Source organism: Ricinus communis, chromosome 6 (assembly GCF_019578655.1).
Source record: "Ricinus communis isolate WT05 ecotype wild-type chromosome 6, ASM1957865v1, whole genome shotgun sequence".
Lineage (NCBI taxonomy): Eukaryota > Viridiplantae > Streptophyta > Magnoliopsida > Malpighiales > Euphorbiaceae > Ricinus > Ricinus communis.
The window spans coordinates 19,991,512-20,018,468 of NC_063261.1; the positions used below are offsets into that span (position 1 = coordinate 19,991,512).

Consider the following 26,957-nt stretch of genomic DNA (forward strand, 5'->3'; position numbering starts at 1 on the left):
GAGGAGCATATGGTAGGGAATATAAATACCACCCATGATTGTGAATTACTAATTTTCAAAGAATGAGACTTTAGATATGACTGTTAGTTAGCCTATCTTATGTTTGCAAGATGGAAAGTTTGGTTCACTAGTAATAATCTACAAGCATCCGAATCAGCAAAATATGCTTGTAATTGAATCATATTAATTTCTATTCTCCTATGTGGATTAGGTGTATAATCATTAGTATCTTACATTAACAAGGACCTAAGCAGCATGCAAAGCAATACTATAATTTTTACTAATTACGAAGCTCTCAATTTTTACTCAATTATTTTTTTCCCTTTTTTTGAGAACACAGGATGTAAATTATATATTTTATTTAGAAGAGACAAAAAAATTATTGATCATCTTATTACTAATTTTGATATGGTTTATAAAGGTGAAGATAATTAGTACTACTTACTATTTGAGTTTGAATCATATAGAAATTTTTATTTTTGGCCAAGAAATATAAAAGTGAGCGACTAGTGGTAAAAACTCTTGCTAAATGCAATTATACAAGCTTTTTTTCGCTGCGGAATGTTCATAGAGCCATAACTAGTTGGATATAGGAATTGACTCCTTACTGTAAACGTGAACCTGGCTCAACTGATCAAATTTATTTCATAGAGAGAGTTGCATGTGAAGCCTAACCAGAAAGGGAGAGTTGCACCTCGCTTGTGAATAGGGTGGCATAAAGCAAACTTTATGCTAAGTAATATTTGGGTAAGAGTTATCTCCTCAAGGGATATACACTAACATCTTATAATTATACACTTGGGATCAAATAATGAAGAGATTATAACTCAATAAAAGTTTAAGTACTATAGATTTTTTTTGATTTAATATTTAATTTTGTTGGTGAAATAATAGCATTGAGGGATAAAAAAAGTTAATATTTTATCATGTTATACAAATAAGATTCAATAGAAAAATAATACTGCATTAGACATAATCTATATTCTTTAAGAATATATATATCCAAATATTACTGTATAGAATAATATAGTCTTTCAAATAAGATTAAAAATTTATAATTTATTACCATATAGAGTTTGTTTCTATTTACAACTTGCTCAAATTGGAATAAATTTTTTTATAATTATATAAAATTATTCCTATATAAAATATCACTATAAAAATTTTATTTTATATTTATAATAAATTGTAAATTAAAAAATAATTTAAATGTATTAAATGATCTATACATATTCAATCTTTTATTATTATTGATGAAATATATGTATTAGATATTTATTTTCTATAATATTTATCTTTTGAGTTGAAAATTTTACATCTCGACATAAGAGAGGTGAATGTTAAATATAAACATTTAGTAGTTTAAAACACTTTTATTTCTGACAAGAGTGTTTTCAATATGGTAAGTTATTGAAAATTTGTTATTTTATTAGAAAGTTAAATAAAATTTGTTATAAAGTTTTATTTGTGACAAATTTGAATTGATTTTTATATTTAATTTTAGAGATAGGCAAAAGGTGAGATAAAAAAAGGTAGAGTATTTACTTATTTTTCTCTTAAATCATAAAAATTTATATGTAAATATCTTTGGAATTATATTTTTTAAAATAGTAAATAAATATGAGAAAAATTTTAAAAACTCAATAGGATGTATATGATTTCAATTAGAAAGATCAGAAGCAAATTTTTGAGATTTTTTTTTTTTTAATATCATTTTAGAAAGAAAAGATTATATAGCAAAGACTGGCAATGGGTTTGATCCTTCTGAAATATAACTGCAAATATAATTGAAAAAGAGAACCCAAAAGAGTTTAGTTCATAAAATGCAGGATTGGGTTGTAGTAACCAGCATCCACCTGATTCCATATTATTGAGTCTTTGAGACCAGAAAGGTTAGTTGCAACACTTGCAATTCTATTCAATTAATGTAAGTTTGGCAGCTTTGTTGGCCATTATGCTTCTGTTGTACTTGATAGTTTTTTGTTTTTTTTTTTTTTTTTTTTAAAGAAAAACATTAGAGAATCTGATTTTCTCCTGGAAAAGATGAAAGATACAGCATAAAGCATATTAAAAATTTGCCTTATTCTTTAGACCCATCTCACTTTCCTACTTAGAAGTCAATTAAGTATTCTTTTTTATTGGAGGAAGAAGCCAATTAATTAAGGGTTTTTTTTTCTTGTCCACTTACATATGAAATGCTGGAAGAATACTCTTAAAATCTAGTTTAAATCGAAATATATATTTATCGTGAGATTAAATTTGTGAACATATTAAATAATTAAGTTAATTAAATATTAAATAATCAAAAGATACACAGCATTCATTTTGTGAGATTAGGTATAATCAATTAATTAATTAGTATTAAGACTTTTTTTTTTTTTGAATTAATGCAATTCTATGCATAGTGCATATTTTGCTGTCCCTACTCTCTCACCTTACCTAACCCTTCTTTTACTTTTGCTCAACTCTATTGTATTGATCTTGCCTATACAGACTTTTATTAATGCAGTTCTTGAAACATTCTTCTTTTTCTTTTATAGCAGAGCAATTCTTGAAATATTCTGAACTATACAAAATTGTTAAAGAGAATAAGTACAAAACCTTTTGGACATTTATGGCTGAGCAATGATGCATTAGATTGTGGAATGGTAAGGGTTACTTGTAATTCATTGATTTGAAGGGAAGGGCTATTTAGCTGTAAGTCTTTCCCTTTTTTTTTTTTTTAAAGGAAAGGTACTAGTAATGGTTCCAAAAAAGAGTTTAGAATTTAAGTAAGATTAATTAGTTAATTTGTCTTTTAGGATAAGAGTTAAAATAAATAAATAAATAAATAACTTATATGCACCTTTTACTATTTTTATTTAATTTAAGATTTTAATAGTAAGATAATGGATCTAAACTATTAGCAGCTCCATTAATCCTTGCATATTGCCTATTGAAAGCTTCCATATTACAAATCTTTTTGTGTTTTAAAAGAAAGAAGGAATAGTCAGATTAAGTTCTGTTGTCAATGTCTGTGTATAGACCATTTACGGTTTTATTAAGGGCTACAAAGGAATGGTAGGACAAGGTTTAATGAGAATCATCCCTGTCTGATAAACAGGTAAGGTCTTGTTCTGACAAGCAATTAACAAAAGTCCTGTGATCTATGCACACCTTAATTGATTTGTGAAGAGATTATTACAGTCCCTTGGTGCAAAAATGAAGGAACAGTTTGACAGGACTCGTTTCAGAGCCACCAAAAATGATTTTCACAAGGAATTAATTCTGAGTTACCATGTAGAAATTGGCACAGTATAGTCCTTAAAAGCAACTATTTAATCCTAAATGGATCCTGAAAGATCAGGAGGGCAGTATTGATCTAACCCTTTTAATGAAATTAGCAGCAAGAAATGTAGTCCAATTTGTAATCCTTTTTCTTTTCTTTTTTCTAAATTTATTGAAATCACAGTACAATTCGACTGAATTAATCTTGGTGAGGTGCCATAAATATAATAAGAAAAATGATTTCAGAATTATAATGAGTTGTTGTACCTATTATTACTCAAATAATAAAGATCAAACCATCTAAGAGTCAAAAATTAGGATTCAAATCTCACTGAAAACAAATTTCTGTCTCAACAGGATTTGTTAAAAAGAAGACCCTTTATTATTTAATTTCTTAAAACTTGAACATCAAGGATTTACCCTTCGCAATACAAGCCCACAAGAAAGGAAGAAAAGAAAACTCAAGATACTTGAAAATTAACCAAAAATAAATAAACAGTGAAAACTCAACCTCAAGCTGAGGACTCCATCAAAACTTCTGCTTTTTCAACACTTATTGGCTTCTCCACCAAATCTACAATATCACCATTGCCAGTGCTTGATTTGTTAGCGATCTCAACACTTCTCCTCCTCACCTCATCCACAAAATATTGTATGTTCCTGTCTGATGAACCACCTTCACCCACCGCTGCCTCCGCCGCTTCCTTCCATTTCAATGCATTCTGCTTCATCTCCACTGCCTTAGGCCCTACGGTTGCCTCAAGCAAGCATTTCTCAACTTCATCACGTGTGATCAACTTGTTCTCAGCCTCTCCGCGGCACATTCTTACTCCGACCTTAAACACATCAACCAAGTACTTAGCATCCGTCACTTGATCACCCCATTGTGGGAAACAGACGACTGGCATGCCTGAGGAAAGTGCTTCCATTGTTGAGTTCCATCCACAGTGTGTTACAAAGCATGCAGTTGATGGGTGAGCTAATACTTTTTCTTGTGGACTCCATTGCACGACTTTTCCCCTGTCTCCTGCTTTCTCTAAGAAACCTTCAGGCAATTGAAGAACTTGAAAGCCTGAATCTTTGTGTGGTGGTTTCATAACCCACAGGAATGAGACACCAGAATTCAAAAGTCCATATGCAATTTCATCCCATTGATCTTGCTTCAAGTACACTACACTACCAAAAGAAACATAAACAACCGATGATGGTGGCTTGCTATCAAGCCATTCAATGCAATCATCAGCCTTCATTATATCACCTCGGACGGCTGAGTTTGGAGCTTTAGGGTTCTTGAACAGAGGACCGACAGTCTTGATAGGGCAAATTTGGGACATATATTCAATGATTTCAGGCTCAAGTTCCTGGAATGATTCCATCAAGATGCAGAAAGGCTTATCCAGATTCTTGTACTGACCAAGAATTGCTCTTCTCAAGAAAGGATAAGGACTAGTAGGATACAAGAAACTAGGCACTTCGTCATACTTGAGAAGTGGCATACATGGAAGCTGAACATCGATTTCGGGATTTTCCTCATTGGGGAAGGGGACAAGACCATGGTAGTAATGGTAATAAGCGGAAAAGCAAGCACAAGATTGAACCCAAAGCATTGCAGAAGGGAGACCAAGACTTTCAGCAACATCAGAAACCCAAGGAATGAAAGGGTTGTTGATCAAGCAAGAAATTGGCCGACCTTCCTCAGCATTTCTCTTGATCAAATCGGGGAAGAATTTCTTACCCACAAGCTCAAGTTGAGGCAGGTACTGATCAAGGTCTTGGCGTCTAGGTTCATCATCGTGCCACCCATCTTCAAAGAATTCGAACCTCATGTAACCATCACCAACGGGAGTAGGCTCGTCCGAGATGCTGCCAGACTTCCTCATCTGCCTGCCGGTGATCTCAGGAGTAGAGAAAGTGACAAGCAAGCCCCTAGAGGCAAGTTTCTTGCCAAGTCTAAGCAAAGGGTTAACATGTCCTTGGCCAGGAAAAGAAATAAGTAGGACATGAACAAGCGACTCAGAACCCATTGCTTGTTTCTGTTGATTTGCTTTAATGGGTAGAAAGGAATTTCGAGTACTTAATTGTCTGGTGGATGGGTGATGAGCATGGGATATGGAAGAGTGCATTTATATATGCCATTGGTGGATGCTGTGTGAAATTCTAATTTTCAAAGTGAACCTACGATATGACTGTTAGTTAGCAACTTACATTCCCATAATTGAAAGTTTGGAAATTTTTGCCTGATATTTCATGCAGTAGTTTATTAATTTGTCTGATTTAATTGAATATAATTGAGAGAGAACCATTAAGGTGCTAGTTAAGGTAGTCAAAATGTTAATGTCAATTACCAAATGTTCCCATTAGTATTTTTGTTTGTAAAATTTAGCCGATTCGCTATTAATTAGTATCACTATTAAAAGACAATTAATAGTATGATGAATATAAATTCATTGTGATCTAATCTTATCATATGTTTCAGCATATAATCAAACTTAATTTTATTATTAGTATTTGATAATTTGGTATTGAACGATAATCTAACGTCGAATATAAAAGAATATAAAGTATTTTTACATTATTTTTTATTGGGATTTATAGAATATATAAAACTTATTTGCAAATTCAAAGTTTACGTGCTTTAAATGAATTTGTGAAAGTTAATTTAGAATTCTAAATATTCAAATTTATATTCGAATCAATTATAGCTAAACTAAATTCTAACAAAATAGGTAGAATTTTCAAATAAATTTCATATTAGTTTGTTAATATATTCCACAACGTCAAAATATCTCTTTTAGTTTTATTATTTCTATTATATTTTCTTTCTCATGTATTTTTTTAAAATAAAATAAATTTCTTAATAGATTTCAACCAAATATAGCATTAATATGTATTATTTATATATTTATTATAATAAAATGTAGCTGGTAGCTGATAAATGATAACTGATGGCTAGTAGCTGATGACTGATAAATTAAATTGTTTAGTAAAATTTTATTAGCAGTTGCTGTTAGTATGTTAAATGACTATTGAATGTGTAAATTATCATTAAATATATTTTATTTTATTATATTATATTAATCATACAAATTAATAAAAATAATTTATAATAATTAAAAAATATAAATAATTTTTTTAGCTCAATTATATTTATTATTATTAATATTTATAAAAATTATTTTAAAAGTATAAAATTAAATTTAAATTCTACTAATAAAAATTTTTAATTTCAAATATCATTATTATAAATATTATATTTATTTAAATATTAAAAATAATTTCAAAATAATAACTATTTATTATAAAATATAAAAATCTAATTATATGATATCAATTTAAGGAAGTTATTATTAATAAATTTTAATAAGAATAATAGTGTTTAAATAAATTAAAAAAATAAATCAATTATTAGTTAATAAAAAAAATTCTAAAATAAAACCCATTAGCAGCTAATTGAAACCAAATCAGTTATTAATTATTATCTTTTAAAGTATTTATCAAACACTTTAATACAGTTTTTTTAATGAGAAATAACTATCAACTGAATTTATTAATATCTTACTTTGCAAAATTTATTTTTATTTTCATGTCAATTGTTAAATGCTACGGTTGGGTGACAATAATATGTTATTATCTTCAAACTATTGAATCAGCAAACACATCATTACGTACGTCAACACATGCATCATGGTTGCATACTCCTCATTCATTCATTTTGAATCATATAATATACAAACTCATTTGCCACCTAATTTGTTAGATTACTTTTCATTTCATAATTATAATATCTACATAATTGACAATATTACATAATAAAGATTTTTTTTAGAAAAATAAAGTTAAAATAAAATTGAATTCTTTTGATATTTTCATATATTTTTTATAAACAACTTTTAGCGATGAATTTTTGTAAAAGTTTTTTTTCTTTCATGAATATTTGATTTTCTTTGAAATATTTTATTTAATATTAAGTAATTGGTTGATATATGAGGACTTGGGCTTCCATCTTTGTTTTAACATCACTATTTATTTTTATTACTTTGTTTATATATAAAATCTAGCATATGTCCAAACATCAAAGTTAGTCCATTTCATTATTTTGATGTTCTAGTTATAATATATATATATATATATATATATATATATATATATATATATATAAATTAATATAATTGACTGGAAGCATGCATTATATATATATTATACTATTGATTCTATTTGGTCCCATAATTGTGTAATTTAAATTAATATAGTTAGTAATACCACTTGTAATTCTTAGTTATACCACTTGTACTTCTTTTTTTTTTTTTTCTTTTTCTTTTTTTCCTAACCAGCATATTGGCCATTGAAATTCTAGTAGAACAATGGTTCTTTTCCTGTTGTTCTTGATGGTCAAAGAATTAATTAAACAAGGAACTCTTTTATATTAAAGAAGAAAAAAACAAAAATCTGTTATATGTTATGGAAAGTGGGTTTGCCTTGGAAAATGGAACAGAAGAAGACACTACCATGATTTCATTAGCTTACTCTTCAGTAACATCCAACTTTCATATTTAAGAACATACTAACTTAGCCAAGTCTGGCATTTCTTTGTTTTGTTTTATTTTTTATTCTTTTAAATAATTATTTTCTGGAATCTGACTTTAGATAATTGACATTATTACATAATAAATATTCTTTTTTTTTAATATCTTATTTACAAAGATTAGCTTAGTCTTATTTATTTACAAAGTCATAATCAATGTGTTAATTGTTATTTCCCCTATGGGACAAGAATTTTGTCATTACCCTCTTAGCTTAAACCCTTTTTTGTATTATTGATGTTATTTTTGACTGCTTGTACCTTGTCTAACACATTATAACTCTCAGTTCTTATTATAATTACTATATATTAATATATAATTCTGAGTATTTCTTTTATGGTAAGGAATAAAAAAAATAATTAAATAAACACAAATTCAGAAGCATTCATTGCCTTGGAATGGAAGAGGTACTTGTAATTCAGTGCCACAACAACATTTTTGCAATCCATCCCACTTTCATACTTATAATAAATTAAAACCAAACAAAACAAAACATTCATTTTAATAGCCAAATTAAAGACAAGCTTTTATGTTGCTAAAATTAGTTGTTTATATTTAAGGACTACTTAATATTTAAACCATTTATTTATTTTTATATTCAGCATTTTATGAGCGAAATATTCCACTTAATTATTTTATTTTATTTTAATTTATTGACAATATTTCTGAAAATGGGTCGTGATCAACGTTGGACCTTAAACTGGCGTAGCCATTGGTCCACCCATCGGTCTATGAATCGGATATACGAGGAAAATATGTTAAGACTTTGGAGTTATTGAAACCATTACATGACCGATAGTGACAGGGCACCAGCGCAAGTACATTATAAAATTATATCAAATTATGTTGGATTCATGACATACTTTAAGCTGCAATTGTCTTCTTGGTAAATGTCTGCTCCATCTTATTCTTTTGTATGAATAAATGTATAATAAAAATCTTTTAACTCTAACCATATATGTATGTATATGCTTGTTATTTATATTAATATATGATCAGCATATTTTTAGTTCCATTTTTAACTTATTATTAGAAATTCGTGTATTATTATTGCTAAAATTTATCGACCGATGCATAAATAATGTTATTTTTTTGCTATTATGTTTGTGACTTTATTTATTTGTCAATTTTTAATTTAGCGATGATTTTATTCGTTACTAAACACATTTTTTTATAATATTAATGTGATAATTTAATAATAAATTTATTAAAAAATATATGTCTTATTGTATTAATAGTAGATATATCTTCTCTGTCTGGACTTTATTGTACTCGAGAGGACTGCATTCTATCCACTTATCCTTTCTTTCAACTTTTTATCTTCTTTATTAAATAGGAGCCGCAATTGCCACACATATTTATTTAATTCATATGTATAGTTTATATATATATATATATATATATATATATATATATATATATATATATATATGTGTGTGTGTGTGTGTTTTGTTTTGTTTTGGTTATTTTGTTAAGGAATGGTAGTTATACATAGAGATGTCCGAGACTCAATCTCTTCTGTAAATTTGGTAGAGGTCGTTTTTCTTAATCAAGATTGCAACTTATCAATCAAGTGCTCAAATCTTATCAAGCTCCACTTGAAAATGTTCTAAGCAACAAATTTACTTGGAATTTAAACATAGAATTACAACATGAACATCATTCTGTTTTATTTCTTTTTACATAAACTAGTGCTACACACCATCATCATCATCATCATGCATTTTATACTATGACTATACATTCTTAAATTATTATTAGACATCATCTATTATCCAACTGATGCAAAACTTGGAATGGGAAATTTCCAAGAACATGGGTATCTATCTACCCCAAGCCCAAGCCCAACATGCTCCTATTAGATGTAATTCTTGATGAAAGGGCATATAAAGAAAGCCCAAGCCCAATGTTAATAAGGATGATATTGAAATTTTAATAAGACTATTTACATAAAATTGCTACAAGATAATATATATATATATATATATATATATATATATATATATATATATATATATATATATATATATATATATATATGTTCAATGTATATTGAAGAAAAATATATATCTGATATATTTTTATATAAACAACAATTAAAGATATATATTTAACAAAAACAGTATACATTAATTATATGTTAGATATCCCGACATTTTCTAAATGAAATAAAATATAAGCTAAAAAAAATTGAACAACAATATATATATATATATATATATATATATATATATATATATATATATATATTTCAAATAATAGTATATTTTGAGTATCTAAGACTTTTTAAAATAAAATAAAATTTAATTCAAATATTTAACAACAAACGGTATACATTAAGTATCTGTGTAAAATATCCAAAACTAATTTAGAAAAAAATTAAAAAATTAAAAAAGTGAAGAATAAATACTTCTGAAAACAACACCGGATGATTTTGAAAAATAAAAATATTCTTATAATTATTTTTAGAAAATAGTTAAATTCTGAAATTTCTTCAATAAAAATTGAATAAACACCTCGAAGGTTGCTCTTCTTTCATTAGAGCTTCAAGTTGGTGCTACCATGATTACCATCGCTCCATCCGGAGAGAAACAGACTCCGACTAGAAACCCATTGTCGGAGTTACAGGAACACTAAGCTTTGAGAGAAGACTATAACAAGAGAGGGAGAAAGAGTGGTAATTTATAGGTTTATTATTATGGTAAAAAGAAAAGTGATCTACTCAATTTTAGGATAGATGATATTCTTTTTAACTTTTAATTCTCATAATTTATATGATACTAGAAAATGGTAAGATGATAGTTCTTTTTCTATCATCACACACGCTATTTAAATTTAAAACATAGAATGTTACTTCAAAAATATATTTTACGTCTTTTTCCGCTTAAATTATCTAAAGCCACCAAAATATATATATATTTAACGTTATATTTAATAAATTTAAAATTTATATGTTTAATAAAATAAAATATCATTTAAAATTTAAAGTAAAATCTCAATTTGCTTATATATCATCCACCAATATTGACGAGAGATTATCACCCTGATATATTGATAAATCCAACAGAAATAAAATGGTCCCATGGATGAAGACAGATATGAAAAAGAGACAACTTATGTAAACTAAATTAGTATGGTACTGGACCAGGCTAGAAGTGTATCAAAGCATCTAGACAGCCAAGTTAGACTTTGATTTCATTGTGAATTACAGGAAAATGTCTGAATATAATCGCGATATGCATGATAATTATTCACTTGACTTGCTACATATTGACGTTAAACATTTCTCATCCTCTTAATTTTATCCACAAAACCTTGCATATTCATGTCCGAAGAACCACCTTCGGCCACCGCTGCCTCCGCCGCTTCCTTCCATTTTAATGCATTCTGCCTAATCTCCGCCGCCTTAGGCCCTACAGTTGCCTCAAGCAAGCATTTCTTCATCTCATCACGTGTAATCAACTTGTTTTCAGCCATTCCACGACACATTCTAACACCAACCTTAAACACATCAACCAAGTACTTAGCATCAGTTACTTGATCACCCCACTGAGGGTAACAGACCACTGGCACTCCTGAGGAGAGTGCTTCCATTGTTGAGTTCCAGCCACAATGTGTTACAAAGCAAGCAATTGATTGATGAGCTAATACTTTCTCTTGTGGACTCCATTGTACTACTTTTCCCTTGTCTGCTACTTTCTCCAAGAATTCATCAGGCAAAACAACCGGTTCGAAAACGGATTCTTTAGCTGGAGGTTTCATAACCCACAGGAAAGAAACATCAGAATTCAATAGCCCATATGCAATTTCAATCCATTGTTCTTGATTAAAATACACAACACTTCCGAAAGAAACGTAAACAACCGATGATGGTGGCTTGGTATCTAGCCATTCAATGCAATCATCAGCTTTCAGGAAATCGCCTTTGACATCAGAGTTTAAAGCTTTGGGATCTTTGTACAAAGGACCCACAGGCTTGATAGGACAAAACTTGGACATGTACTCTATCAAATCATGCTCTAATTCTTGAAATGTTTCCATTAAGATACAAAAAGGTTTTTCAAGGTTCTTGAACTGACCTAAAATTGCTCTCCTCAAGAACGGAAAAGGAGTAGAAGGATGCAAGAAACTAGGTACCTCATCATATTTCAAGACAGGCATAAAAGGCAATTCAACATCTGTTTCAGGGTTTTCTTCACTAGGGAAAGGAGCAAGATCGTGATAGTAATGATAATAAGCAGAAAAACAACCACAAGATTGAACCCAAAGCATTGCAGAAGGAAGACCAAGATCTTCAGCTACATCAGAAACCCAAGGTATAAAAGGGTTATTGATTAAGCAAGAAACTGGCCTGCCTTCTTCTGAGTTTCTTCTGATCATTTCTGGAATCACTTGCTTGCCAACAAGTTCAAGTTGAGCTATGTATTGATCAAGGTCTTTGCGTCTAGGATCATCTTCTTCCAATCCTTCTTCGAAGAATTCGAATCGAATAAAGCCATCTCCAACAGGTATAGACTCATGATCGGTTATGTTGTTGGCATTTCTCATTTGTTTTCCAACAATTTCAGGCGCAGCGAAAGTGACAAGCAAACCCTTTGAAGCAAGACGTTTGCCAAGTCTAAGTAAAGGGTTCACATGGCCTTGAGCAGGGAAAGAAACAAGAAGGACATGAACAGGAGAACCTGATGCTACCATTTTCTTTTCTGCTCTAGCAATTTTGGTTGCTATAAGAGAAAGATGAGTGGAGGATAAAGTGTATCGATTATCGGTTCAATTATACTATCAGTCTCTGGTGTGAAGCATGGGATAGAATGTTGCAAATAAATACACAGAGTTAATGGTAAACAAACAAAGAAATTAATAATTCTTTTTCTAAATTTCAACAGATAATGATTTGTTTGTTAGTATGTGAACAAATATAATGAATTTATATTATAAATAAAGCATTATATAACTGTATCACCTTTTTAAAATAATCTTACCTTATTAAAGATTAAGACCTTAATCAATTTTATTATTTTAATTCGTTAAGCTTTTAATGAAATAAAATAAACTAATAATATTTTTTTATTTTCTTCTACTTCTATTTCAGGAAAAACATAAATGTTCACAGCTGATGTGGCAAATCCCACATCACTTCATGATAATGCACTTTTCGTTTTTCTATCACAAATAAAAAAAAAAAAAAGAATTCAAATTTAATTTTTTTTTATTTGATTTAGAATATGTATACACCATCGAATTAAAATTGTAGATGCACTCTTCATGTACTTTTATTATAACATAATGTAGCATAAATTTCAACTCACAAGCCAAGTTCTTCCACAATAAAATTGAAATAAGTGATCCATATCTCATCAAAATAATGATTTTGTATTTATATAATTTTTTTATTTATATAAATAATTAAAATTTATATTTAAATTCATCAAATAACAAAATATGTAGAATTAATAAATTAGTTAAAATAAAGAATAAGTATAAACAGTATCATATGATTTTATTCTTTGATAACTGTAAATATAATTTTTTTCTTAAACTAAAAAAAAAATATAATTACAAATCATGATTAAAATAAATACTTCATCATTAAAAAAAATATAATTTATAAAAATTTAAATAATGTCACTCTGATAAGCCATTATTGTAGTATATTTATACTTATTATAGTAGATTCAGAACTTAACAACTCATGGCGTTGTTGTTTAATCATTAACTCATTTTATTTAAATCAGTAAATGTGTCACCACAATATAATAGTCAAATACCGAAAATAAAAGTTATTTAGCTCTAAATCCACATTATTATTGGAGTAAAAATAACTAAATTTCTATAAATCAAAATTATATAACTAAAATTATTAAAAAATAAACTACATAGTATTTTATTTTAATTTTTAAACCTCACCACTCTAAGAAGAAAAGAAAAAGAAACCCTTTACATCAGATGTATTATTTTATATGTCAAGATTTTTATACCCAAAGAATTTTGGAGCAACCCATATGTAATTTCTTGTACACAAAGAATATGGAAAGAAGAATAGTACTTTTTTCTTTTCTTGTTCTTTTATTTCTATGCTACTTAGCAACAATGGCACTTGCATAATCAATTTGAAGGGTCAAAGAGGTGCTATCAAATTTGTTTACGCAAGTAAATAATATAATTAACATCTAAGTTTGCTTTCAAATGTAGTTTTTAGTGTCAATATTACCCCATGTGGTTGCTCTCGATTTTGCAAGAAAGAAACAAAAGTTTGCAAGAAAGTTCTTCCTCACATAATTAAAACTAAAAACAAATGTAGTTTTTAGTGCCATTGTTAGTATTCTATATATTGTACAATATAACACTTCAATAGAGCTTAACAAAATGATTGTTAGAGATTTAAGATTTTCATGGTTTTACTCCTATTTGTAATTGATTGTGTACTCTGTCTTTTATGGTAAAATAAAATTGTGAAACTCAGAGTATTAGCAAGAAAATAATAAGTATAATAACTCATTATATAAATAATTTATTAAATAATTATTATGCAAGTCATATTATCACCTCAATCACTTTTATTTTTATTTTATAAATATTTAGTTAATAATTACATAAATACTTACTATACCAATATATTTTTATTTTAAATATAATATATTATTTTTTGGGGGGGAATATTTGTATGGTTGGTTTATAAGGACAACTTGTGCCGATACCTAATTAAATGCCAATTGTGTGAAACAATTTTAGAGGCTGTGCGAACCTCAGCTAAATTACTAAGATTTCTATTGAATTGATTGACTACATTTTTAAGCAAAAAGCCACACACAAGAAAATAAAAAAGAAACGTTTCTATTATGAGGCCAAGGAGGATTGTGGATTTTTCACCTCCTACATTGACATCTAATAATTGAATCACCACTTGTATAAAAAAAAAAATTAAGAGGAAATAAAAATTAATATTATGTGGTTAATAATCATCTATATGACTTTAATACTCATTTTCTTCCAAAAGAATACTAACAAAAATACAACAATATGTCCTTAAAATGGACATTTTAAAACAAATATTAATTCTTGAATTTCTTTTATTTTTATTGAAAGAAAGATAATATTAACAAGTTAAAAATTACATGGTCAAATTTCACAATATCTATTAAATGGTAATTTAATCTAATTTAACTAAATTATTTTTATACTAATCTATTAAATATTTTTCTAATCTATGGTTACTGTGAAATAGAGGAGATAATTTTTGCATTTATGCCTATAAAGTCAATAACATATACATCAATGACTGAACCAAAATTAAGGGGAAAAAGAAAAAGAGAAAAAAGGACAAACAGATATGAGTTCAATTAAGAGTTGGCACTGTTGATGTGGGGCTAAAAGAAAGATCAGAATTAATGAAGATGGATACAAAATCAATGAAAAACACAGATTTTTGTTTGTTGTTATATGTATGGATGGAGTTGCCTTTCAAATTGATTCTAGAAAACCTTTTGGTATACATTCCAAATGCATGCTTGCCAATGTTCCTTTTCCAAATCATCATTGTCTCTTTCTGCTTTATCTCTTGGAAGAACTGTGAATTTGTTTGATTCATATGTCTTTGTCTTTGTTTTGAACACCAGAAGCATTAATGGAGAATCTTACAATATTGATCTGCAAGGTTAATAAATTGATTACTTGTTTAAATAAAGTATTAATCCATAGTTCATCTCTACATGATCAATATGGATAATAATCTCTTCGCAGTTATCATTATCAACCGACGATAGTATTTGAATCTAATTCAATTTTTGTAAGTAAAAAAATACAATCAAATTAAAATATAATCAATTTGATGAAATTTAAGACACCATGTTCTGGATTAGTTAATATTAATTATGCATTTTCAATATGTCAAACCCAAATTTATAACTTCATTAAAACTTTGTCTGTCTATGTCTATTAAACCAGCTTTGAGCTATACTTTACATGCGGGCTACCATACAAAAATTCTCATACGTTTGACATTACATAAGCAGAATGTGACAGTCTTTCTAACAATAAAAATACAATAAATTAATGTTGCAATAAGGTATCCTTCTCTTTTTACTACAAAGTAACATTTTATTGCATTTATATACATTGTCCAGTTCTTAAATGTTATATATAAAATGGCATGATAGAGCAATATGACAGGATGTTGTTGGCTGTCAATTAATAACAGAAGCCTTTTGGCTCTGTGTAGTTCAATTTATATACGTAATGCCATTTTTCATGCATCATCTTCAACAAATGAACATTGCCTCTTCTTTCTTTGTAGTTAAATTAAATTAAATTTTAGATTATGTCATTTTTGTCAATATAATTTAAAATGACTATTTCACAAATCTCACCCTTATTAGTGACTTTTCTTATAAAGTTACAAAACCGATTAGTTCTTTTCCATGTCGAACAAAAGTCACAGACATGTTTTAGAAATAAACAGCATTATTGAACCTGGCTAACTGCAAAATCATACTCAGTAAGAACCTCATTTTTGAGGAAAAAGAAAAACAAAAGGCATAGTGAGTTATACTTTCTTATTCTCTTTTTGAAGAAAAGGAAAATGGAAAAAGAAAGAAATAATTGGAAGATAAATGATCAAGCCACATGAGCCTTTAGATTCTTTTTATTTCTCAAATCTTCCTCTTATTCTTGTCATTTCATATGAAATATATCAAATTTCAAAATGGCTTTTGCCCCATTCTTCAAACCAAGATCAAGTGATGGAAATGCTCCTACCATTATTCTCATAAAATTGGCAATACATATACAACATGACACTGTCTTTCCGACTATACACTCTTTAAGATCGTAATGTGTCACTATTATCTTAATTATATACCATAATACACCAATCCCATGTGGTAACAATCTATTGTCTTTATCTTGCAATACTTATTCCTTAATTAGCATCTTTCTACATCATATACGTACCCCACATGAGCAACTTCTCTCAAGAATCTCCTGAACAAACAACTGAATATTCCGGTCCGACGAACCACTACCAGCCAATGCTTCCCTCGCAGCTTGCTTCAATGCTTTTGCATTGGATTCAAACACTTCAGATTTCGGTCCATTCATAATCTCTTTAATACATTTTTCGAATTCATCATTAGTAACAATTCCATCTTGGTTTGCTCTAAGCCTTAGACCTATACGAAAAACATCAACAATAAGCTTTGCATTGGTAGGTTGGTCGGTCCATTGAGGGCATGCAATCACTGGTACGCCTGCCACTATTGTCTCAAGCATAGAATTCCACCCACAATGTGTTATAAAGCAAGCAATTGAAGGATGAGACAAAACCTTTGTTTGTGGAGACCATGATACAACAAGCCCTTGATCTTTTGTCTCCTCCAAGAATCCCAATGGCAATTGTCCATTGCCACTTGCTAATGGTGCATCAGTTAATTGCTTTACCACCCAGAGAAATGGATGATTAGTGTTCTTTAGAGCTTTTAATATGCTCCCCATTTGTTGGGATGACAACACTATGATACTTCCAAAAGATACATATATAACTGAAGATGGTTCTTGCTTGTTTAACCATTCAATGCAAGAATCTTCAGCTTTCCACATATCAACTCCAATATCTTCATCTTGATCTTCGCCAAGTAGTGATGGAGGAACAAGAGGGCCGACGGGGCGAATTGGGTAGAGATCAGCCATGGAGTTAATGACATCTTTCTCAAGCTCAAAGAATGAGTTCCCAAGAACCCATGTGTACTTCTTTATGTTCAAGAACACATCAGAGAAAAGTTTAGGGATACTACCAAATGGGTTTGAAGGAAGAACAAAGGAAGGCAAGTCTTCTGTAAGCAACAATGGCAAGCCGGGCAATTCAACACTCATTTCAGGGTTTGTTAAGGTAGGAAATGAGTTCAACTTATTGTAAAAATGATAGTAAATTGCATAAAGAGAACATGGTTGTATCCAAAGCATAGCACAAGGGGTTGCGTGCTCAATAGCAACATCTATCACCCAAGGAACAAAGGGGTTGTTTATGATGCAAGAAAGCTTCTTGTAACCATCCTTTGGGTAGTTTTCTTTGATAAGGTTTGAGAGATTAATAGGTCCAAACTTGCCTAAGGTTTCTAGGTAATGGTCTAAGTTGGCCTTACGGTCGTAGTCAAGGCTTAGACCATCAGAGAAGAAGAGAAGTTGGACTCTGGAGATGGAGGTGGTGACGGAGGACTTGAGGATGCGATGGCGGGCAATTTCAGTGATAGCCAGAGTGACATGAAGCCCTTTAGAGATCAACCGTTTTCCCAGTCTAAGCAAAGGGTTAATGTGACCTTGAGATGCAAATGCAACCATTAATACATGAATCTCATCTCTGCTTTCCTTCTCCATTGCTATGCTCGGATATGGAAGATGAATAGTGAAAAGGACGATAAGAAACAGATGAATAGGCTCTAAATGGTAGGTACTCTAGTAAGCATTCAACTATTTTTCTTCTTCCCCTTCAGTGAATTTAATCATTGACTCATAATTAAATGGTAGCCTCTTCTTTCTCAGAATCTTTTCAAAGAAAATTAAAAGGATAAGCTGATGTAAAAAAAGAAAAAGAAAAAAAAAAGCTTTTCGAGATCTTTTCCTTCCTTTAGAAAGCGATAATTATAAGTCGACAAATTCGAGGAAATTCTTTTTATTAGGTAGGGATAGCAACAGCGTGGACCAGGATAAGGAGTCATTCCAATCCTGTCTCGCAAATTAAATGGAAAAGAATTACCCATTTTACTGGAGTGTGATAGTAAAGTAAGAATCTACCTATTGCAGAGGAGTCACTTTTACTAATTAAGCTAGACTTAAAAGTGTAATATATCAATTTCTTTGTTGATTTTACCTTTTTAGTGTAATATTTTATAATAATTTTAAAAAACTTACCATACTAAATATGTTTTTAAGGATTAATTCATTAATTATTTAAACTAATTTTTATAAACGTGTTTCACACATTATTCATTCATTATATAACTTCGTTAAATATTTCATAATATATTATAATTATTATAGTAATAAAACTTTCTTCTACTACCATATTTGGCGAGATAAGACATTTCTTGTATTATAAACTAAAATTAGTTTTTTTTTTTTTTTTTAAAATCTCAGATATTTATATATTATTTTGTTATTCTTGTTTTGTAAGCAAAGGGTTTATATGGTTTTGAGATGTAAATGCAACCATTAGTATATGAATTTCAGTGTTTTCCTTCTCCATTTGCTATGCTATCTGCACTTGGATTTGGAAGATGAGGCTCTAATGGTAGGTACTCTACTAAGTATTCAAATGGGTTAAGGAATTTTCAGACAAGGTGTCTAGCAATTGAAAAGGGCTCCTCAAGATAGACTCACCTCAATTGTAATTGGAAAACCCCCAAATTGAAATACATTAATACATTAAATTATAGATAAATTAGTTTAGGTGATAAGGAAAATACTCGTATTTCTTATTAACTTTTTAATAAGCATTTCAAGGATTTATTTTTAAATACAAACTAAAGCGACGTGGTACAGTATGCTATTAAAATTATCCGAGAAAGAAAAAATTCGATGTCATTGTCTCCGAGAGAAAAGGACAATGAAATAGTAAGTCATATATACCATACCAAATAATAAATAAATAAACCATTGCCTAAGCAGAAAGTAAAACCTCACCACCTTACCACATGTAACCAACATTGACATGCAGAGATTGTGATGGCAGAAGCACAAAATGTAACAGCTTCAGTAATTGTTGGCTGCAAAACCTAATAAACCAACCCCGCAGGAAGGTTTGAGCTTCCAATGGATCCATAGAAACTGGGTTAAAGTTCTACAAGTTTAAGCCCAGCCCATCACCTAACGGTAAATGGCAACATTTTTCTTTTGGATAGTTAAATTGTGATTTTTGGTTCGAATTTGTTTCTTTTATAAATGAATCCCATAAAAGAAAATTTTACAAATAAATTCTCATATTTGGTATAAATTTTTAGGAGTAAATGTCAAATCCGATTCGACATTTTAGTTCATTTTAGATGAAATAGTTTATATGCTTAGAACAAAAAGAGCTTCATGACCTATTTAATTTTTAGGCAATCTTGGTTTGCTTCAGAGGTAAATTATCTTCCAATAATAATAAAATGTTTATAATTTTCACCTGTAATGCAATTGCACCTTTATAAATATATATATATATATATATATATATATATATATATATATATATATATATATATATATATATATATCAATTCATCAAATTTTTTATAAAATCAATTATCAATTTTAAAATTGCAAAAACTAGGAAAAATAAGATTCTGAAATCTTATTATTTGCTCCATGAATAAATCATTATTTTTCTACTTCAAATTGTAAGCTCTAAATTGCATTTAAAAATTTAGTTGAATGTTAAGGCTTCATAATGTAGGTCATGTAGAAGATCGACACTCTAGACAATTTAATTGGCACACACAAAATTGAAAAAAATATGATTTTCTTTCCAAAAAGATATTATGAATTTGTGATTAAAGACAACCCTTTTTTTGACTTAGTGATTAAAGACAATTTAATTAGTAATAAAGAAAGAAAAGAAAAGGAATAATGTAAATTATGTAAGTAGATAACAACATAATTTTAGTTACAAATCTTAAGAAAAAGGATTCGAATTTGATTTTATTTAAATTAAAATATACATATACTGTCAGACTATGTTTGTGAATCTAGAGAGTCAATTCTTTCGATTAAAGTTTCAACTAAAGAAATAATCATAAATGCTAGTCATAGTCCAAGAATAAAAGGCCTTCAAAATAAATGTCATAATTCCATTGTTGCAAAAGAGATTGTTGAAATTATTGTTCATCAGAAGAATTTAGAATACTGAAAGCGAAAGAAGTTAAGAAGGGGCTTTATTTGGACAAATTTGGTCAATTGTGTATGTGCATTAATTAAAATTGAGTCAAGAAGGGGCTTTATTTGGACAAATTTGAACATAGAAACTCCCATATAGTTTGACAAAATAATTCATATGTTTCTTGAATTATAATACCTTAATTATCGAATGCTTCACTATCTGCTTATGAATTTACAGATAATCTATTGAGTTTTTGTTATTTATTGATACATAATTTGGCTTGTATTTTACAATAACAATGTCGCTGACAATGAGTTGCATACTAATTCTATACTGAAACAATTAATTGGAGAGTGGCTTAATTGATATCCTTACTTGTGAATTTGAAACTATTGTGTGAAAAAAAATTAAAATTAAAAAATAAACAAAAAGAAAGAAAAATCTTCTCAGGTTCCCACAATATTGGCTATGGATTATTACCATTAACAACATTGTGTCCCCCTCCAGGGCTAGGACCAGAATTCTTAATCACACCTAAAGTTTGGAGATTCTTGTACTTGTGCCCTATGCCAGGGCTTGGCCCTGATTTCTTCACTTCTTCAAGTGATAATCCCTTAATCACACCTTCAATCTCTTGAAAGACATCTTCATGTAATTTAGCACTCAACCGCCGCGCGTCGGTGCCGCGGAAGAACATAGCACTTAACAAGAGACAACAGGCAAGAAAAATAGAAAAAATTGTAATAGCAGATTTGTTTTCTCCGCCCATGTTAGAATAATGGTGATATTGGCAAGCTAGACAGGTATGTGTTTCTTTGCTTAAGAACAAGAAAGGTTCGATAGGATTGTATTTATAGTGGCGCTTCAGAGTTTGAAGGAAGCTTGGAGGCTTGTTTGACTAACATGGAGGATGGACTATCTATTCAATGACATGTGGGGATTTTGGAATTATTAATTTTCTGATTATCCTGATGTGCCGCCACCTCTAGTTCATGGTATATATTTAGAGAATCATCAAGGCAATTTCTTTAGAAAATCAAATTCTTAGGTCTAAAGGAAAGGTCTTTAGAGTTTGGTTTCTGAAATGGACAAGTGCTAGTCACAAAAGCATTTATGTGGCTTCTTTTTGTTCTTCTCACATGAATTCGATTTGCTACAATTCGTATGTATAGTAGCAAATGGGATATCCTGAACAGTGAAAACTGGGGATATGTAGCAACCATATGAAAATGGCATGAGAGACAGTGACAACCGCATCAAAAAGTTCTTAAGACATCTTAATACAAGTAATATGGTGGACCAAATGGTGAATCTTGAGTCTTCGTCATCATCATCATTTCAGTGAATAATCCTTCATAACAGCATGATTGATTATTACTTGTACAATTTATTACTATAATAACATAACTAAATTCCTTTCTCTTTTTTCTTTCTTTCCTTCTTTTTTTTTCTTTTTTTTTTTGCTTTGAATCTCACAGCCAACCAAGAGATTACAAAGAATATACAAGTGGAGAACTGTATGTCTGCTTTTGAGAATTGACTCTAGATAGGTTTGCCCAACCTTACTTTATTTTCAAACTCTACACTTAGGCCTGTCTATTTGGTAGTAAGCAACTGATTATTATTATTATTATTATTATTAAATAATCAACCTAAGAATTGAAAAATATATTAAGAAAGAAAAACGTATAGCGTATCGGACATTACCTTTTATAAATGATAAAGCATTATTTTATGAGTTTTAATACAACGATATACTATAATTTCAACCTAAAATTTTAGTTAAACTAGAAAAGACATTTATTATTTCATAAAAATATAGTCTTAATGAATTAAAATTGCCAAAATAATATATATATATATATATATATATATATATATATATATATATATATATATGTCATCTACTTTGAATAAACAACATATAAAATTCATAGTAAAATTATAAATAATCAGAATTCTTTTAGCACTAGATATGATTATCATGTTAGTATGTTAGATTTAAATGAAAAAGAAAATTATTTTTATAAATTGAAAAATAAACTATGAAATTTTGAAAAGAAAAAGTCTCGAACTCAGAAACCTGAACTTGCGGTACTAAATGCATGACCATTAGACATATAATATGATTAACATATTAGTACGTCAGATTTAAATGAAAGAAAAAATTAGGAAATAAACCAAATATTTTGAATGAAAGAATTTTCAAATTCGAGACCTAAATTTTATGCGCTAAATATCTGACTACCAAATTAAAAATGTAATAGTTAAATTATAAATAATCAGATACAACATACGTTTAAATGCAATTTGATTATTGGTGCAATATGGTCAAGTTTTTAAAAAATTTCTGAATATTGTCGACGGATTTAATTGTGTACATAGTAAAATAATCATATAAAGATACATTAAAAAAGTTCTAAACAATTTATGTAGATAGTATTTTGTTTCGTGAAGCCATTGCCGACAATTATCCACAAGAAAAACCTATACAAGTTTTGATAAAAACCAACCAAAAAACAGTAAAACCAAAGGCACTTTTGTGGGTCTCAATTAAATTTGAGTTTCATAGGTGAAAATGAAATATTCCAAACTACTATGTCAAAATAAAATCCATCACTAGATTCAGACGGTGTGACCTTTTGTTTACTATCAAAAGAGGCCACCTTATGACATTGCTTCTTTTCTTGCCCACCTCATTTTCTTAATTAAGACATACGAGGAATTTTCCTTTTAGCACTCAAATGTTTGCAACTCTTTTAAACTGCCCTAAACAGGGCCACGCATGCTAAGACAATAACACGTCGATTATTGGTTACCAAGAAAATGAGCAGAAACTTTGGACTTTGGCTTCCTTCTCTTTCCTCTGCAGACAGATAATGGAAGACTGTTCTTGGCCTCGAAACTTGATCTCTAACATAGTAGTAATTTTGCGTATATGAGCTGATAAATTATTTGATTAGTATTTGGTTTTAATGATCTGATTCTGGTCTTGCAAACAGATGAAACATTCTTAGAGATTTGAGTAGGGAGCTTATAATTGTGTATGATGATAAAAGTAAGATATATATACCGTAACGAATAAAAAAAATGATATATATATTTGAATATTTTATATTTTATTATTAAATAATTGACACATATTTAATTGTAATTAAAATTAATAAATATATTTCGTTCATTTATCAGTTTAGCATATAAAACTAATAAATATGTGTCATTCATCTATCAATTTAATATCTTAATAGAGACATTAATTTGGACCGGACAAGAATTTTCCAAAGAATAGTGCATGCGTTCAATGTTTATGTCATGACTTAGCATGCATGTGCCACAAAATTTGATGCAATTAATTCCATCACCGTCCATATATCACAAAGAATTTGAAAGTGTATATTGATTATTGATAGAGACGAAATCTAAAGAGCTATCATGGTTGTTGATGCAGGATCATGGTTGAGGCCTAAATCCAAGATTTGGAGCCGAATTTAATGATCAGAGATTTCGAGTTCAGGATTGGAGCTTAACCCTATGATAGGATCAAAACTTATAATCAGACATTGAACCCAAAATTAAGACTAAACTCAACATTGTTCACAAGTTCTAGAAGATAAGTCACAACAAAAGCCTAGCTATGTCTTCAGCTTTTTCTTTTTGATTCTCTCATGTTATGAGACTAATTTAATCATCAAATTGGTCGTCGGATAATTCCTTCTGGTGTCTTTCTAAATTTGATTTCTTCCTATGTGTTCATGTAGTCGAGCTAATATTAGGACCAGATCACCGATGAATTAATGGTTGAAGTGATAAAAATACTTAGAAAAACATAACAATAATTTTCATTTAGTATATAGCGTGTTTTTTTTTGTTTTATAAAATCATCGACTAATGTGACAGCCTGGCTCAGAGAAACGGTTTGATGAATACAGAAAGTGGACGCCGGGGCAAAAATAGAATCTCGGGATAAGAAACGGCTTCTGGCAGGCTTCTAGGATGGCAGTACTCTAAAGTAGGAGAGTGCATGGATAAATCGAATTGCATATTGAAACAGGACCTAGAATGGTTGATAATATATATGTAGAGCCTTTGAACTAATCATATGAAATGTCTTTTGGTTATTTGGCTGTAGAGTTATAGGAATTCTAAAGTTAAATGTGTTGGGTTTAGAAAAATATCATGATAGATTATCTCCGAAGAAGTTATCAAATCTTCCAAAGGAATAAAATTGCAAAGTCTAAAAAGGACATATTTCATATAATATGATTTCGGGTTAAACATATTACGGGCATATAAAAAGCAATCGATTTCCAAGTTCAAATGGCCCTAAAACCATAATATTCCATCATTTTTTGCTTTCAGATAATAACATATACAAATAGAACCAATGCAATGTGACCTAATTTGTATTGGTATTATCAAATCGAGTAAGGGTCCATTGATCATGAAAAACTACGTACCATACACACAATCTGTACAAAAATCTCTTTTTCACAAAGAAGGAAGATTTTGTTAGTTAAATTAACTAGAAACAGAAGTAGGATATTCTTAATTACACAGTAACTTGGCACAAGAAACAAGACCCCAGTTTTTGGGTTTAATTTGTCATTTTCTTTCTAAGATCTAACCTGTGTGGAGTAGAACTGCAAATCCAAGAAAAGGATATATGGTGTTTTCTTGATGGTAAAGGAAATGTTACCAGTTGAGGTCACAGCAAGAAACAAGAGCATCGTTGTTTGCAGTAGTGGAGTCAGTCTGATAATCCCAATGGGGGTTTAAGCATGGAGCCACAAATTTAGAATTAGTCCATGAATAAGTGGGAATTTTGCTTATTCAAATAAATAAATTAATAAAAACGAACAGTGACATTCTGTCTCTTTATATTCATCTTAAATAGAAAATAATATTTAAATTTAAGACATTTTTTCTTAAAAGTAAAATACTTCCCAGTTAACATTTTGTGTTTTTGTATTATCAAGCATATAAAATCTTTGTCTTGAAGAAGGAGAAATTGTTGTTGGCTTTTTATTAAAAAAAAAAAAAGAAGAGATTTTTGGCATAACTATATATTAAATTTGATTATTATTTTAAGAGTATCGTTCTGAATTTAAAAAAATAAAATAAAATAAACACAAATATGTGTATTCTCGAGTTAATTTTCGTGATTATTAACTCTAGTAATATTTAAAAGAATACAGTTAATTTATATTTACTTGTAAAAGACCTAATTTTTAAAAGAAATGGAAAGGTTATGGTTTTAATTTAAAAAAAAAAATTCAAGAATCAATTTTAATTAAATTTATTTTAGTAAATGTGGGAAATTGTCGGTTTCAACTAAAAATACATAGTTTCTGATAGACTTTTTCCAGGACAACAACTAATTAGAATTGACATTTTTGCAAATCGAGCATTGAAAAATTAAATTGGGCAAAGAATCTTCAAAATGCAATAAAAAGAAAATTGCTGAATTCATGTACCTAGAATAATTAAGGCAAAGAAAAGAACCAGTCATTTAAGGTATTTTCTGATAATACTATGTTTGGTCCCCTACCTGGAGGCTGGAATTTTAGAACATGATCCATTAATGAAGACCGTCGGCCAGCCATGAAAATTGACATTGCCTCTTTTTGGCAATCCTACAAAACTATATAGTTTTATTCTAGTCATTAAATTTTAATTTATTATTTATATTAATGACCAGCAAAATATAAACATGATGTGTCGATGATTTCCTGTTAATAAAGTGATTAGATTAAATAATTAAAACAAAATTAATCACATTAATTAAATGTTAAAATCAGGACTCAAGGTGGGATAACTATAAATAAAAAACTTATTTGTTTTTCGTTACTAAAACATAAATATTTTTTAATATGTTTATTTTTTATTTAACGGTTGTTTTACTCAAAGTGCATATTTTTTGTCTAATAGTGCTCTCACTCTTTTTTATTTTTTCTTAAGATCCTATTAAAGATGGAGAGAAAAAAAAAGAAAAAAAAAAAAAGGAACCCCTTTTCTTGGAGTCCTTATAATCCTTGTTTAACATCATGAAACCCTAGTTAAAGACAATTGACATGTGCTTTTACTTTGGATTAAGTACCAAAGCATCACCTCCAATGCTATAAAAGGTCATCTCTTGGTTCATGATAGCTCAAATTCTCCAAGTTTGCATGTATCATCTAATTGCATTATGTATATTTACATATCTTAACACTCAAGCCTTGACCTAAATCCCTGCATTCTTCCCACCCAAAATGACAGGAATA

At 29.2% G+C, this 26,957-nt stretch overlaps 3 protein-coding genes across 3 annotated transcripts; all 3 read right to left on the reverse strand.

Annotated features, from left to right (window-relative positions):
* Positions 1-3,626: 3,626 nt before the first annotated feature.
* LOC8288108 (gallate 1-beta-glucosyltransferase 84A24) lies at positions 3,627-5,376 on the reverse strand. The gene has a single exon (XM_048376147.1). The coding sequence runs from the start codon at positions 5,289-5,291 to the stop codon at positions 3,780-3,782; it is 1,512 nt and encodes a 503-aa protein (XP_048232104.1). The 5' UTR covers positions 5,292-5,376; the 3' UTR covers positions 3,627-3,779.
* A 5,590-nt stretch (positions 5,377-10,966) lies between these two features.
* On the reverse strand, positions 10,967-12,656 carry LOC8288109 (gallate 1-beta-glucosyltransferase 84A24). The gene has a single exon (XM_002518624.4). It carries the CDS (start codon positions 12,540-12,542, stop codon positions 11,124-11,126), a length of 1,419 nt encoding a protein of 472 aa, XP_002518670.1. The 5' UTR covers positions 12,543-12,656; the 3' UTR covers positions 10,967-11,123.
* Positions 12,657-16,583: 3,927 nt separating this feature from the next.
* LOC8288110 (UDP-glycosyltransferase 84B1) lies at positions 16,584-18,705 on the reverse strand. The gene has a single exon (XM_002518625.4). It carries the CDS (start codon positions 18,213-18,215, stop codon positions 16,785-16,787), a length of 1,431 nt encoding a protein of 476 aa, XP_002518671.3. The 5' UTR covers positions 18,216-18,705; the 3' UTR covers positions 16,584-16,784.
* Between the last annotated feature and the right edge of the window lie 8,252 nt (positions 18,706-26,957).